A 15,113-nucleotide genomic window follows, 5' to 3' on the forward strand; every position below is an offset into this window, starting at 1 on the left:
TCGGTAGAGCTTGCTGAAGGTAGGTATACATAGCTTTTATTTCAAGAGTATTTCAACGCCGATTGATACAAAATTACGAGAGACGTGAGAGATTCGTAAGTGTCAAGAGACGGTTTTCACAGTTTTCTACTTCATCACTCGCTTATTCGTTACCAGTCCACGGGACACTTTCAGACAAAATAGGAGCACTTTAGGGCCCGGAAAAACCGATTTTTGAATTCTTTGAAATTTTTCTTCTATCAGAATTGCTTTTTACGTGTGATAAGCTAAATATTTGCGTAAAAAAAATTCGTCTCGAAGGCACTTTAAGAAAGTTTGTGAATCGGCAAAAACGATAAATAAGAATGACACGTCCCAAAATGGACGCTAGTAATGTCTAATTACTGAACAAATATATATCCCATGACTGCGACATTTCTGTTTCCGTTGTCTGCTCTGTGTGCTGCCACGTTTCCACAGGTGTTGGCACCCGGTGCGGTACCAAAACCGATTCTAGAATCACAGCTTTCGCAGTTATTTTGGTCGTTACCAAGGATGCCAATTCTTGCCTTGGGTTGGTTAGCTCGCGGGCTGATTGTATTAAACCCTTCTTTATTACAATAAAGTTGCAAGGAGCCCTCGGAACCGAGAAGCGACTTCCATGCATCACGACCAAGTGACGTATTACGATATTCCCCGTCGGCAATCAATGAGTGCAAAGATTCAGCCGTCTTGTTCATCAACATAAAGTTTACTTGTCCGCCAGTTTTCATACCAAGGCAGATCTTAGTAAAGTTTGTCTTCCAGTAAGTCGGTAGCTTGGTCTCTTGGTCATCTAACCCTGTCATCCCCGCCTGAATGTTCAATCCGGTCTTATTGCTCCAGATCTCAGAATCATAATTGAAGGTGTTCTGCAAAATAATGGTAATATTGTAAGTTTAAAAAAATAGGTTTTGTAATGGAAGATTACACGAGTTTTCATCTTTCGATTATCATTTCACCTTAGATCCATTTATCTTCATAACCAGTGTCCAACCACCGTCTCCACACAAACCAAGACTCGTCGTGTGACAGTAAACTAAAATTTTGGTTGATCCAAACTTCAGAGGGAAGGATTGGTTAATGACAGGACTGAAAAATAAGAACGTTTCCTTTAATAGAAATCCCTATCTTTGGTGTGATAAATAGGATCCAAAGGTGATTTTAATAACTTTTCAGAGACAATAAAGAAGTGTGCTATAAGTATTTACTTACCCAAAGTACCGTTGCGAAGTGCAATGTTTAATATTTTGTCGATTTCTCAAATGTTTCCATTAACTATTGTGTTTCGTTCACCTCGAGAGTCTAACGAGCAATGGCTTGCCATAAGTTCGATAACATATTTAGAGATAGCACAAGTTGTTACTGAGTTTTAAGTCCCCTTAAAAGATTGAGATCATGGCGCTGGAGATTGATTTGCCCTCAGATTGCAAACTAACTTGCTCGTCCACCTATGCTATCGCTGTCAACTTAAGTTGCACTCTTCAAAACATTTCGAAAGACGTTGAGAGAATTATTATAAACAACAGCGAATCTGAGGAATGCAACATATTAATTTTTCTAAGGTAGAAAAGCACCGAAATAGGAAGCAGTAACCAGACAAGGATGAAGAGGCGAATAATGTCTGTCAAAACGCTATGCTTAACTGCCATCATGCATCCATGGCGTTGTGAAAGTCTGGAAAGATTAATGCTATCACTTTTACGTATTGCTTCGAACACTACTTACAAGCCCTTTTCTTTGTTGTCGTCGTTAATCTCCTTACAGTTCTCAGCAGCTTGGACAAATTGAAGACATCAGAAAGTTGATTAGACGCTTAACTAAGTATGTATATTGATGCCTACATACTGCTAATTCTCCAAGTCTTTCATTTAATTCGCGTCAATGTATTTTGCAAGTGTCGAAACTGTAATCATGATAACTGCGAAGCTAAAGCTCAGATCAAAATTACCGTGAAATTTTTTCAAAATTCACGTGCACCCGAAACTCAATTTTTACTAAATACGAAATAAGTGATATTTGCACTGACCTTATAAAGGAAAAGATATAGCGTCACAGAGGTAAAAACGGTCATCCCCGATAAATATTTTATCGTTCAACAAAAATTGTAGCTTTATGGTAATAAATAAGAATAATGCTGCCATTATATTCTACCCCATTTTCTGCTAATTATTAACTTAGCAGTTTACCCTACCCACAGCTATAGAGGAAAAAAATGATAATGCGGTTTTCTGTAGAAATGATATTACTTTTTTCACATTTTTCTCCAACAAAACCTGGAGCACAAGCACATATGAATTTGCACCTCTCGTTCGCTAGATAGCAGGTCCCTCCGTTTTTGCACGGGTTAGAACAGCAGGGATACTTGAAAAAAGGGGAAAGTACCATGTATTTTTAGTCTTTTCTATACATGAAAGTCATTAACAATAGCCTCATAGCATTTAGACGTTTTCCATTTGTTTTTTACGCTATTATACTTTCACATCATATGGCAAACCTTTCTTAAAGTTTCTCTGATCTCTGTGGCGTGTGTGTTTGTTCTATTCAGTGCAGACTTGAGCTGATTCAAATATGAATCGAGCTTTTCTACCTGAAAGAAAAAGATGACAGATGAAATGTAAGGAAAATCTCGTTCGTTCGTTCATTTAGCTGATTGGGTGTTACTTGTTTTGTCGCTTTGATTATTACGTGGGCTTTCTGTGGTAGACTGCGTTACAAATTTGGTTGAGTGTCGGTGTAGTCAGAAATGGAAATTAACCACGCGCTTGTGTTTGTCAATTAAGTTAAGCCCTTTTGACTTGGAGTTACTCTGACTCGGATGGATGACCGCATATAATATCTCATGTTGTTTACTTTTTTTCCTGTCTTAATTATTTGATTTTATTCCTGAATCTTGAAGAGTCACCACTAGATTTGTTATATTCCTCGTAAAACCAGATTCACTGCAAATAACGACCAATGCATCCCGCGTCAACACCTCCAAGAGTCTTGTTCCGTGACGAATTCTAAAATCTCTACAATCACTAATATAATGTAATGACTTCAAACCTCATTAAAAAAGGATGAATTGACGGCTGCTAATGTTTTCCTTGTTTCTTTTTCAGACGTCATGAGTAATTTCTTTGAATTGTCCAAATCGTTTCGAACAGAGCTAAGTTCTGCATCAGTCTATGCAGAGAAAATACAAAACTTATTTAGTAAGTAAAGATTTTGAAGGTTAAACTTACTCGTCTGGAACTTGATCAATCTCATCGAGTACTTGATTGAATGATGATCCGATCAACGTAAGCCGAGAAAATTAGCCCTACAACTTACTTATCTTTGATCGTCTAGCTGGTAAAAGGAAAAGTCTTTAAAAGTTAAATGGAACAGTCTTATCCCCGTTATTGGAGAGAACTTCAATATTAAATTCAATATTTAAAAAAAACTCGCATTCAAACAAAGATTGCATCACTTTGATCACACTTTACTTTTTTGTTGTTCATTGTTTCAATACATTAAAAAAAAAAAGCCTTCTGAATTCGTTACGGTATAATAAGGCAATATCCGGAAACATTAATCATAGGCGAGAAAATTCTCAATATTGCCCACGATTATGAAAAGAGGCGGTACAGTTGACCCTCTCTAGATCTCACTCAGATATCGGAGCTTCAAAAATATTAAAAAGTCTCATCATAATTGCTCACTACGCTGTTAGATGCAAAAGTAGAACTCAAAACCACCGCTTGTATGGACCGCTAATGCCAACATCGCAATGTTAATTCATTCCAAAGTGACATTTGATACGAATCCGTCTCACCTCCAGTAAAGTGCTGTTAACTTCGTTAACGTCAACGTTTGTCCTTTTTAAGTAAGTCGTCAACTGAGACAAGGCAGCATCAAGGATATTCAGCTGAGTAAAGAAAAATTGAGAACGATATAAGGTATGGCATTGGTTCGTTTCGAAGGAACAACCCTTACCCAGACTTTTTTCTAAATACTTTCGTCCTTTTAAAACCTTAAGAAAATCAACGTGTCAGCCAAATCCGAAGAGAAACTTTTTAATTTCCTTTAGTAGAAAGCTTCAAATCCCAGTTTCATTTTCAAAGTTGCACAGCACATTATTTTAGGGTCCGTGACGCAGACAATCGCAGTAAATTAATTTTTCTAAAAATTTAAGAAGTCAAAAGGGAAAAGCAAAGATGAGCGATTTATCTTCTTCTTCCGGCAATGACACATACTGCCCTAGCATTCAGATCATGAGTTTCCAAAAACTATATGTTAAATCAACAGCTTAGACAAACCAACCTATATCACACGAGTAAAGAAGTGAAATAAATCTTAGAATACTGACCTTTAGTGTCTTAGTTGTGTTAACTGCGTCCAAGGCTACTTTTGCATCTGCATCAGAAGCCATTAGTTGAATCCTTGTGCTGTTCGCATCATTTCGTATGGTGTCTAACCATGCCTTGGTCTGAGGGAAGAAGACTCATGCATTAATCTGAATAACTATGGACTCACCATACGTATGGAGTCATCATTTGTGATTCACCAATTCCGATTCAACTCAAATTGCTCTTCATTTTTGTGAATATCTCATTAACAGTAGACTTAATTTGGAAAAAAGTAAATTCAATTCATCCTCTCTTTCGTACTGTTCTTTTCCTCTTAGACCTTACGAATATTCTATCTTTCTACAAATGAGAAAAAAAAATTTCAAACATTTTTCATGGTTTTCGGTCTAGTGTTTCAGGCTTTGAACAAATTACCGTGAGTGTGGTCAAGGAAACAACAAAATGCTCTTCTTTACAAGAAAAATTTCTAATGAGTGATGAAGAAGCCATTTTCATAAAATAATCATGTTTCTTACATTTATCATTATATACGATTATTAAATGGTAATTTTTTACCATTGCATGTATGTTTCAAATCATCTCACATCTTAAAATTGTTGACACTTCTAAAACTGTTGACTTTCAAATCTTTAAATTTCTGTAAAGATTTTACAAGTTCATATGGCATGCAAGATAATGTAAACTCCTGTTTAAAAATGATAAGCTGTGTACATTCAAGACAAATTGAGGTAAGTGTAATCTTGCAGCTCACTTGCGAGTGGAACGTATGGTTGCCTAAGCATTTGAATCATTTCATCTTTTTTGTGTGTGAATAAGTCCCCCTACCTTTTCACTTAAGTTGTTGTGTTCTTTTTGAAGGTAATCCAAGGATAAACGGGTACTGTTTAACTCGGCCTCTTTCTCTATCTAAAAACACACAGCGAAATTTACAATAACAACTTTCACGAACTTGGCAGTTTGCAACGTATTCGTCGTTTAAGTACTTCTTATTAACCGAGTTTGAGGTCCGCACTGTAAAGTACGGACCGCTGTTTTTTGGCCGCATGGAAAAAATGGCGCTCCGTAATTTGGAATGGATAGAGGTGAGATGAATCAATTTGTCTAAATGTGAACTTTTTTTCATTCTATTTACAGGCTACTCTGGGAAAGCTGAGACAAATTTTCTGACATCATTAAATTTTACAAGTGCGGATGGTTTGTTGCTTCTAAACAAATTTTGTCCGAGGCGGTAAAATCTTTAAACGTGCGGCCGACTAAATTTTTCCTGACAAAGCCGCGTATTACCAGGAAGGCGATAATTTGATGGAGAACTCGCGTATATTTAAAACTTTCAAACGACTTCAGATGAATCCTGACTATAGGAGTTTAATATCCATTGGCAAATTTAGCCGGCTGGTCTTTTGAGCAGATCAGGCGCTGACGGAATTTGACAGCTTGAAATACGGGTACAACAGAAGAGACAAAAATTTGTCCATTGATATTCTTGCGACAATTCTAGTTTCTTCGCTAGTAAAGGTAAAATAGACCCTAAGGTGGGATTTTTGGCATTTTTCGTGTCAGCCTCGTTTTCTTGCTGTGAATGATTCTCTCTGTGGGGCTCTTGTCTCACTAATTCCTGCTCTTTCTAGGCTAAAATATCGGGTCTACTTATACTCTTTATGGACGTGCTAGGTTAAAACTATGGCCAGATTCAGGCTCTATTGCGGCCAAACAATTTTGTGCGGGATTTTTTAAAAAACGAAAGATTGTCTTGGAGAGACAATTCCGTCCAAATATTAACAAAGAGACATAGTTTGACGCTACTCTGGTTTGCAGATTTAATGTATGTAACCGAAGAAGTTACGATTCATAGACCCAACGTTTCGACACTCCTGTCGGACCATTGAAATGTGTTTTATGACTAACAAAAAAACTTTGATGCGTTACCATCAGCGCCTTTGTTTGGAGGCTTGGCATATTAACTCCGCCCACGCTCCTTCAAATCTTGACGATGGCGGTTTGCTTCCTGACGCCTATTTACACCTCGTCAGAAAAAAGGCCGCTAATTAGTGATCATATAAAAGGACCTCTTGTTGCAGCGTTTAGATCACCCCTGATGAAGGCACTAGAAAGGAGTGTCGAAACGTTGGGTCTATGAATCGTAACTTCTTCGGTTACATTCATTAAATCTACAAACCAGAGTAGCGTCAAACTATGTCTGATTGTGCCCCTGGTTGCCGTGTTAACTTTAATATATATTAACAAAGAATTGAAGAACAAAAAGGCCCCGCATCCCCAGGGGACTCTCGAGAGCTAGTGAAGACCTAAGGTTAATTTTTCATCGCAAATCACTTTTTAAAATTTTTGTTCAATGCCTCTCACCAAATCTCGCTGAAGGCGCGTCATGTTCTCTTCCAAGGAACTAATCTTGATTACATCAGCAGACAGCTTTTCAACGGACGTAGTGAGTGCTGAAAAAAATAAAAGATTCCTTTCAGGCAATTCGTTTGAAATCGAATGAAAGAAGAGCTATGAAATTGCCAATCAAAAATATCTTCGTCAGGAAAAATGAATTCGCCTAAATTTGAATCAAAATCGATTCCTCCTCGATTCAAAAGTTACAGCATTTATCCAAAATTGTTATTACTAGTATTATCATTATTATCAGCATTGTTATATATTTATTGTCTATTGTCAGGCCACCCGGTGCGAAGAGTTTAAAACGAACCATCAGTTTTTCGGATATTTTGCGAGTTCCGCAGTATTTTTCCGAGCCCTGTAAGGATGATGAAATACAACAGCGACGATTAAATGTTAAACCATTGAATGAAGGATTTAGTATCCCACTACCATTTCATTTTGTAGTCTTTTGACTTATAATTTTCGAACTAGTTTGCAGACTGCGTGACAGACGATTGTCAGACCATTGAAATGTGTTTTATGACTAACGAAAAAACTCTGATGCGCTTAAAACTTCGTTGCTTTTAAGGTCAAGCCTGAGAAAAGGAATAAAACCAAATTTTGGATGTTTTGGTGCGGCCATTTTGTTGCTTCGCTTTCAAATTATTATACTAACATATGTCTACTTGCTAACCTTCAGTTTTGGAGCAATCACATTTTTCACCGAAATTCCCCCACAGCGACAGCAAACTCAGAATAATGGCGACGATGGAAAGTAAACACGCAAAAAAGAACAATTGCAAATATCTCCCGTTCGATCGCCTTGCCGGGTGTGGTTTCTCCTCATGCGTTTCGTAAAGTGCGCTCCCTGGATCACTTGCTGCTCCAAAATTGGCCTCTTTTAAACTAATTTGCTTTAGTCCCAGCGACTCATTCGTGGCAGAATCGTCTCCGACATAACCTTTGTTTATAACGATTTTTCGAGATGAAGTAGGCATTGCGATAAAGTGCACGTCACTCTCAGCCAAACCAAATCACACCCTGGATAGGTGTTATTTTGCATATCACACCTCTAAGTTAAATCACAGCTAAGCGCAAGCGAGGCGTGACAGCCTTCGGATTAAATTCGTCCGGTTAACAAGCTAAATTGATAATATCGCCAGAGCAATCAACCTGAACTTGCTGTTAAATTTGGTCATCCTTCGATCTGACTAGGCTTGTTGTGATGTTCGGTCGGTTGGTTTCAAGATTTCGCAAAATTTTAAATTTGATTAATGGGTTCTCAGAAAAACGTCGTCAGTTCGGCTTAAAAAAAAATAATCAACAGTGTAATGATGGATTAACTCTTTTGTTATTATCTCTAATCAATCCATTTATCGGATGGGATTGAAGAAATTACTAATTTTTGAATGAATTTTTTTTTCCGTTTGCCCACCCGATTTTAGTCGTTGTAAGCCATTTCACTCATCATGAGAAGACCTGCAATTTTTTTTTTTCGTGATTGAAAAAAAAGAGAGAACAACAGTGTGTTGAAGGATTAACTCTTTTGTTCTTGTCTTTAAACATTCCATTCATCGGACGCGATTACATTTTTGGTTTTGCTTTTCGTTTAGAATATTGTCTTGACTTCAGTCTTATGCACGTGTGCATTACTTGTACTTTTTTAAGCCCTCTAAAACGTCACTTTTCGATTTGATAAGAGGGCTTGTTTTGAAGCCTTTTCGAATGTCAAAATAAACAGGGCAAGATCGGGCGATTTTGACGTGCTTATGAAAGGCATTTGTCAATACATCGACTGTCACTAAATCATCATACAGTGAGCAAATGAACAACTTTGAGTTGTCAAATTTTGATTTGATATGAGGACGTGTTTTGAAGCCCTCTTATGTCAAAATTTCAGGGTTTGGAAATTCGGTGCGCTAGTGTCTCAAAATATGTTTTTGCAAATCAAAATTGCACATGATTTAAAAGCCTTTCAGCGGAAAACTAGTTTAAACAGTCGTATTAATAGCTGTGTTTCACATAGAATTAGTAAAATTTCTACGTAAAGACTTGTGAATCAAGTATTATCATGAAACATTCATGACAGAAAACAACTGTTTTGCTGTAGAGATCCATTCATTCTGTTCATCTCACAATTTGGGACGGTGAAGTCAAGGTTGGAGTGTGAGAGCATTGGAAGGATGTTGGCCCCGATGGGACCTCAATTGTAAGTTTGTACGCCGAGTTAATGAAGTTTGACACTCTTTAGGTGTCAAATCGCTGTGTTCCCCTATCGTAATTATCAAGAAAAAAACCGCTTGGCGGTAAAATCGATGATGTCAGTTGTTTGGTCACGTGCTGTTTTGTATGATGTAAGGTAATTACAACTCAACTAGTACACAATTTGTATTCTGATTGTTTCCTGACAGTTTTAATAAAGTTCACAGGGAGGCAAAGAGTCAATGCGTGAGGCGAGATTAAGCTAAACATTTCTACGTGGCGTCCACTAAGATAATTTTTTTTCACGACTCATGAACCTTGTACATAGGGTATGAATCTTTGAACCTGTAAACGTTTGAACATAGGGTATCTAGTTTTTGGCTTCGCTCACCGTTTGATAGTATAGATAATCATACTTCGAATTCTAATGAGGGTTCACGCTCGTCACAAATGTATAACTCTTTTTGATCGACCTAACCAAAGAGTAGCCTCAGATCGATTAAGTTAGCTGCAGCAAATTCATCTTAGTTCTACAAGACTATGCAGGTTTACATTATCGATTGCACCGAGAGAAAGAATTTCAGCTATGAATGTACGGACAACGTGCAACCTTAACTTAGCTTTATGCGAGGACATCAACAAGAAGTATGGGTCACCTTTTGCTCAGAAGAATACCACTCTCTGGAGCTCAAGAAACGTTTTGAATCGGCAAAAACGACAAATGGGTGCAAACCGTCATGAAAAAAAATTGACGCTAACGAGAACTCATGTATAGTTACTGAACAAATATATATCCCATGGCTATGACATTTTTGTCTCCATTGTCTGCTTGCAATGCTGCCACATTTCCACAGGTGTTGGAACCCGGGGCTGTACCAAAACCGATTCTTGAATCACAGCTATTGCAGTCATTTTGGTCGTTACCAAGGATGCCAATTCTTGCCCTAGGGCGCACAGCAGACGGTGTGCGTGCATTAAACCCTTCTTTATTGCAATTCAGTTGTAAGGAGCCGTTGGAACCAAGAAGCGACTTCCATGCATCACGACCAAGCGACGTATTACGATACTCCCCGTCAGCAATTAATGAGTGCAAAGATTCAGCCGTCTTGTTAATCAAGATCAATTTTAATTCTTCGCCATTTTTCATACCAAGGCAGATCTTGGTAAAGTTTGTCTTCCAGTAAGTCGGTAGCTTAGTCTCTTGCTCATCAAACCCTGTCATCCCCCCCTGAATGTTCAATCCAGTCTCGTTGCTCCAGATCTCAGAGTCATAATGGAAGGTGTTCTACAGAATGAGGATAGCATTATCAATTAACAACTAGACTTTGCGATAAGAGATTACCCAATGTCAATTATCAATATTTTCATTTTTTTTTTCATACGTTCGTTAGTTCCATTAATTTAAAACAATTTTTGTTCATTGCTCAAAAACTGAGTACAAATTTATTCTGGTAATCAGATACTATATCTTCTGTAGACGAACCACCGAGAAAATAAATCATTGTGCGCCGATGAAATTTATAAATCACCCGTTAGACACTTGAGTTTCTAGCAAGATGATCTAGAAGATGCAACATCTGTGATAACCATTTGTGTAGGGTGCAGAGACATCTCAGAAGCTTCTTATTTGTTAATGGCGAGAATAAAATCTAAAACGATTGTTATTCTAACTTGAAACCCAAAATTGCCAAAAAGTGACTTAAATCTCGTATATATTTATCAAACTATTCACAAGCGGCTTTCTTTTAAATTGATCAATACAAATACATAAAAAGTGTAAACCTTAGCCCAGGAAAAAAAACAAAACATTCCATTGCGTAGTAAATTCCTCTAATAGTTTTCTTCCGGGTTCCCTTTTTCTTTTTCTTTTTGCTTATTTATTGATTCGTTTTGGCCTCTGTTCAATCTATTAGTATAATGATTGAAAACTTGAATAAATTTTGTGCACCTTAGATCCATTGATCTTCATAACCAGTGTCCAACCACCGTCTCCACACGGACCAAGACTCGTCACGTGACAATAGACTGAAATTATATCTGATCCAAGCTTCAGAGGGAAGGATTGGTTACTGACAGAGCTTGAAAAAGACGAATTTTGCTTTGAAAAGATATTGCTCTCAGAGGTATATTGTGGAGAATTTAAACTCGTACGAATTGCATTGAACACTACTTACATGCCCTTATCATCACTGTCATCGTTGATCTCCTTGCAGCTCTCAGCAGCTCAGACAAAGTGAACATATCAGAAAGATTTATTAGACTCGAAGCTTAAGATGCATAATGATGCGTATACTTTAAGATTTGAGAGATAGCCTTACTTCTTTAAGGATGGCCGGAAATGGTTGTCTAGAAACTGCTTTAGTAATGCTTATCTAGATAAACATTTGCTGGCAGCCAGAGGGCGGAAGTGCCCATTGAGATTCACATGTGTACCAGTTAATAATTCACACGTGCATAAAGTTGGTTGACTTCATATAGGAAGCGAAAAAGCGTAAGAAACTGTCGTTCTCATGATTCTATTATCAACTGAAGAAAGTTATAGCTTTGCAATCATACCTTTGAAAATTGCTACCATCATATTACACTACGTTTTTATGAAAAACTAGTTTGCCTAGTTTACCTTACGCTCATCTTTAAGCCAGAAAAAGTAATTGAGCAGTTTGTTGTAGAATTAATCTTACCTTTCTCACATACTTCTCCAACGAAACCTGGAGCACAAGCACATATGAATTTGCCCTTCTTGTTTCCTGGATAGCAGGTCGCTCCATTCTTGCATGGGTTGGAATAGCAGGGAAACTTGAAAAAATGAGGAAAAGTTGCTATAGAGAGTTCCTAATAACAATTATGAATAATGACAGATTTCTTCAGCGCCATATTCATTGGCGAGTCATGGCGCTTTACAACACGTTGCGAGGGACTCTGGCTAGACTGAATTGAGTAGATTAAAATTTTTGAAGGAAATTTGGCCAGATGCCCCCATTTTTAGAATTAATGCAAGACCACAAATCGGGGAGCTACATCCCCTACTCCTTGCTGACCAGTACAGGGAAGATGCAGGAGACGAGACCTACGGATTTTCATTTTTATCCGAGAATACTAGCAATTCTAAATGTCATTTCAAAGGAAGCACATTCTCCTCAGCTAAATTTAAGATGCTGGATGTTGTTCCAGTCTGGGGCTTCAACCTTCGACCTTCCGCACGGCAGCTCAGCCCGGCACTTTACAATACTGGCCAGGCGGCGGTTACGACAAGTTTATTGCATTGTTGTATTTTGACATTATGACAAACCTTTCTCAAAGTCTCCTTCAGCTCCATAACGTCAGAGTTAGTTCGAATCAGTGTAGAATTTAGCTGATACAGAAACGTGCCGAGCTTTTCCAGCTGAAAGAATAAGAAGACTGTACAGTCTATGAGAAGAGATTCTGTTGGAAATTGTAATCTTACTTTGATCGGCTGATCGGTAACTTACTTTGGTTGTTCGATTGTTGTTTGCTCTATTTGCCGGTTGGACGTCACGTACTTTTTTTTATTTATTATCTCGCGATGAATTCTTAGATTTTTAACCAACACCGAGATTAAAAAAAAAAAAATTGCACCTCATACGCAAAGGATGTGTTGACGGCTTTTAGTGTCTGTCTTGTGTCATTGTCAGACGTCATGAGTTGGAACTTTGATTGGTCCAAGTCTTTTCGTAGAGAGCTGACTCCTGAATCAGTCTATGCAGGGGAAAGACAAACTAATTGTTTCATCTTTTAAGAATTAGCGATTATGTAATACTCATTTAACGTTAGAACATATGGGAATCTAATGTCAACAAATGCATAAAAACACTCTGAAGAAGGATTTAACTGTCAATCGTTCGCCGAATTGGATATAATCTCGAATCGCGCGCATCAATTTTTGAAAAGAAGGAGGTTTAAAAAAATTAGATCAGAGTGAAACAGCGCCGACAACAAATTAACAAAAGATTGAAAACCAAAGAGGTGCTATCTCAACAACCGAAGCGCGAGAGTCCACAAACGCTACAGTAGAGCTTAATGCAATCTATTTCTGAAACATGAATTAAATGCTCCTCACCGAATCTCGCTGAAGGCTGGTTATTTTCTCTTCCAAGGATTTTATCTTGCCTACATCAGTTATCAGTTTGTCAACGGACGCAGACAACGCTAAAAGAAAGAACATTATCAAACACTCCCTCTGGGAAGTTCATTTAATTTAGCACAAATGAAGAGATATCTAATGAATTAGTTGCCAGGAATCGGATCCTTGTGTTTGCGGCAAAAGTTTTGGGATCGCCACGGGGCAAACATTGCAACTCGCTAGAAAAAAATGCATGCATATACAAGGAAGCGTAAGTTTTTGTTTGAACAACCATGATCTATGTGGTAAAATCTACCCACTAACTTTTCTCCATGCTCAATAGTTATTGTGAAATTGACAACGTGTAATGATCTCGGTTTATTGATATATTTTATAATATATTTCACTGTAATTCTGAAAAAAAACCTTACACTTCCCTCGTATAAACATCATCTACATCCACTTATGATAAAAGTGCGATAAAAAAAGCGTTGATCTCTCTCTAAAATCGTTCTCGAACGTCGAAACAACCTTTCGCCATATATTTCCTTCTAGCAACTTGCAATGCTTGCCCAATGGCCATCCCAAAAATCTTTGCGCAAACACAAGGATCCGAATACTGGCAACTCATTCATTTTCACTCAAAAAGAGCATGCAATTCATTTAATTTATTTCTAAAGAAGAGATACAAGAATTTAAGTTTTCATTCAAAATATCTTCGTAATGGAATACAAATTTTCCTAAATTTGAACCAAATTTTATTCCTCTTCGATTCAAAATTTTAGAAATGCATTTGATATCATTATGCCTAACGCCTGTACCGCTTAATTAAAGATTTCAGACTTCCTCTAGACTTTCATTTCCGAGAGAAATTAACTTCGATAAAATTAACCATTGAAAGGCTTCTCATTAGAACCAATTGTTTCCCTTTTTTCACCTTACATTTTTTTCGATCAGTTATGCAATTTTGCCCGGATTGAACGATCGAATGTGATTTGAAGTGAGTTGTGCGAAATCACGTCATCACGCAATATCAGAAGCCGTTGTGATTTGAAGCCCAATGCAAGTTTTAGTAAACATGAAAAAGGAGATAAGAAATGTTTAATTATGTCACCTTCTGGTATCAGATGTAACCAGTGAGGCTCTGCAAAAAGTGAACGGACTCTGAAAAACCAAGTTCGTTTTGACCTTCCCGCTCATAACAGACTGAAGGAAAGTATAATCGTCCTAATACTCGATGTCTCCGCTGCACGAGAAAAACGAGCGAGTCAAAAAAATCATTATCTATCCGAAAGAGTCCACACCTCTAAAAATTATTTCATGTCAAATTTTGCTCATCGTTATGGTTTGAATCTTATTTAGGACAATGGCCCTATTTTTCCCAAGCCTCGAGGACTTTTTCATCGGATGTTTATGTCAAGCTCAGAAGCTAAAGCTCAACTGCCTCAAATGACCCAAACGGCTCAATCGTTGTCAATACTCTGAATATTAAACAAGCTATTCACTGACGTTTTCATGAGGCAGGATCAAGAGCAGGAAATAATGATCACGATCGATGAACATGTTGTTTTCATGGCGTTCAAGAAAACAAACTGTTCATTAGCGTTTCCATGGAGCAAGAATATAATGGACGAACATCATGTTTTCTTTACGTTCACCATTAATAATTGTGTGAAAACACTTGGAGAATTCAGCGCTCGTACGCTCACGAAAACTACAAAAAAACAATGCAAGCTGTTTACTACTGTTTTCATAGAGCAGGAAAACAATGGACAAGCAACACGTTTTCATGGCATACACCGTTAGTAATTCTGTGGGGAAAATGCTTGGAAAATGCAACGTTCGCGCGCTTGGGAAAACTATAGAAAAACATTCAGGAAAACTAGCTTTACACTAGCGTTTTCGTGGAGCAGGAAAACAATCAACAAACATCATGTTTTCATTGCATTGACCGTTGATAACTCTGTGGGAAAACGCTTGGAAAATGCAGCGTTCGCGCGCTCGGGAAAGCTATGGAAAAACGCTCAGGAAAACATGCTGTACACTAACGTTTTCGTGGAGCAGGAAAACAATAAAAAAACATCATGTTTTCATGGCAT

General features: G+C 37.7%; 2 protein-coding genes across 3 annotated transcripts; both read right to left on the minus strand.

Annotated features, from left to right (window-relative positions):
- Positions 1-15: 15 nt before the first annotated feature.
- Positions 16-7,787, minus strand: LOC113685322 (uncharacterized). Of its 2 annotated transcripts, XM_089212077.1 has the most exons (11): positions 7,426-7,787; positions 6,714-6,802; positions 5,178-5,258; positions 4,352-4,471; positions 3,818-3,910; positions 3,067-3,186; positions 2,516-2,608; positions 2,268-2,382; positions 1,747-1,795; positions 981-1,110; positions 16-890 (listed from the first exon to the last, which is right to left on the minus strand). In XM_089212077.1, the coding sequence occupies exons 1-11, from the start codon at positions 7,727-7,729 to the stop codon at positions 381-383; spliced, it is 1,704 nt and encodes a 567-aa protein (XP_089068203.1). In that variant the 5' UTR covers positions 7,730-7,787; the 3' UTR covers positions 16-380. The 2 variants fall into 2 exon arrangements, with proteins under 2 accessions (XP_089068203.1, XP_089068204.1); XM_089212078.1 differs by lacking the exons at positions 3,818-3,910; positions 4,352-4,471; positions 5,178-5,258 and having other exon boundaries at positions 7,426-7,786.
- A 1,431-nt stretch (positions 7,788-9,218) lies between these two features.
- LOC113685423 (putative skeletal organic matrix protein 5) lies at positions 9,219-12,705 on the minus strand. Its single transcript, XM_027202935.2, has 6 exons — positions 12,531-12,705; positions 12,223-12,315; positions 11,615-11,729; positions 11,108-11,156; positions 10,882-11,011; positions 9,219-10,218 (listed from the first exon to the last, which is right to left on the minus strand). Exons 1-6 carry the CDS (start codon positions 12,591-12,593, stop codon positions 9,709-9,711), a joined length of 960 nt encoding a protein of 319 aa, XP_027058736.2. The 5' UTR covers positions 12,594-12,705; the 3' UTR covers positions 9,219-9,708.
- Positions 12,706-15,113: the final 2,408 nt, after the last annotated feature.

The sequence above is a fragment of the Pocillopora damicornis genome, chromosome 7 (assembly GCF_964200805.1).
Source record: "Pocillopora damicornis chromosome 7, jaPocDami1.2, whole genome shotgun sequence".
Lineage (NCBI taxonomy): Eukaryota > Metazoa > Cnidaria > Anthozoa > Scleractinia > Pocilloporidae > Pocillopora > Pocillopora damicornis.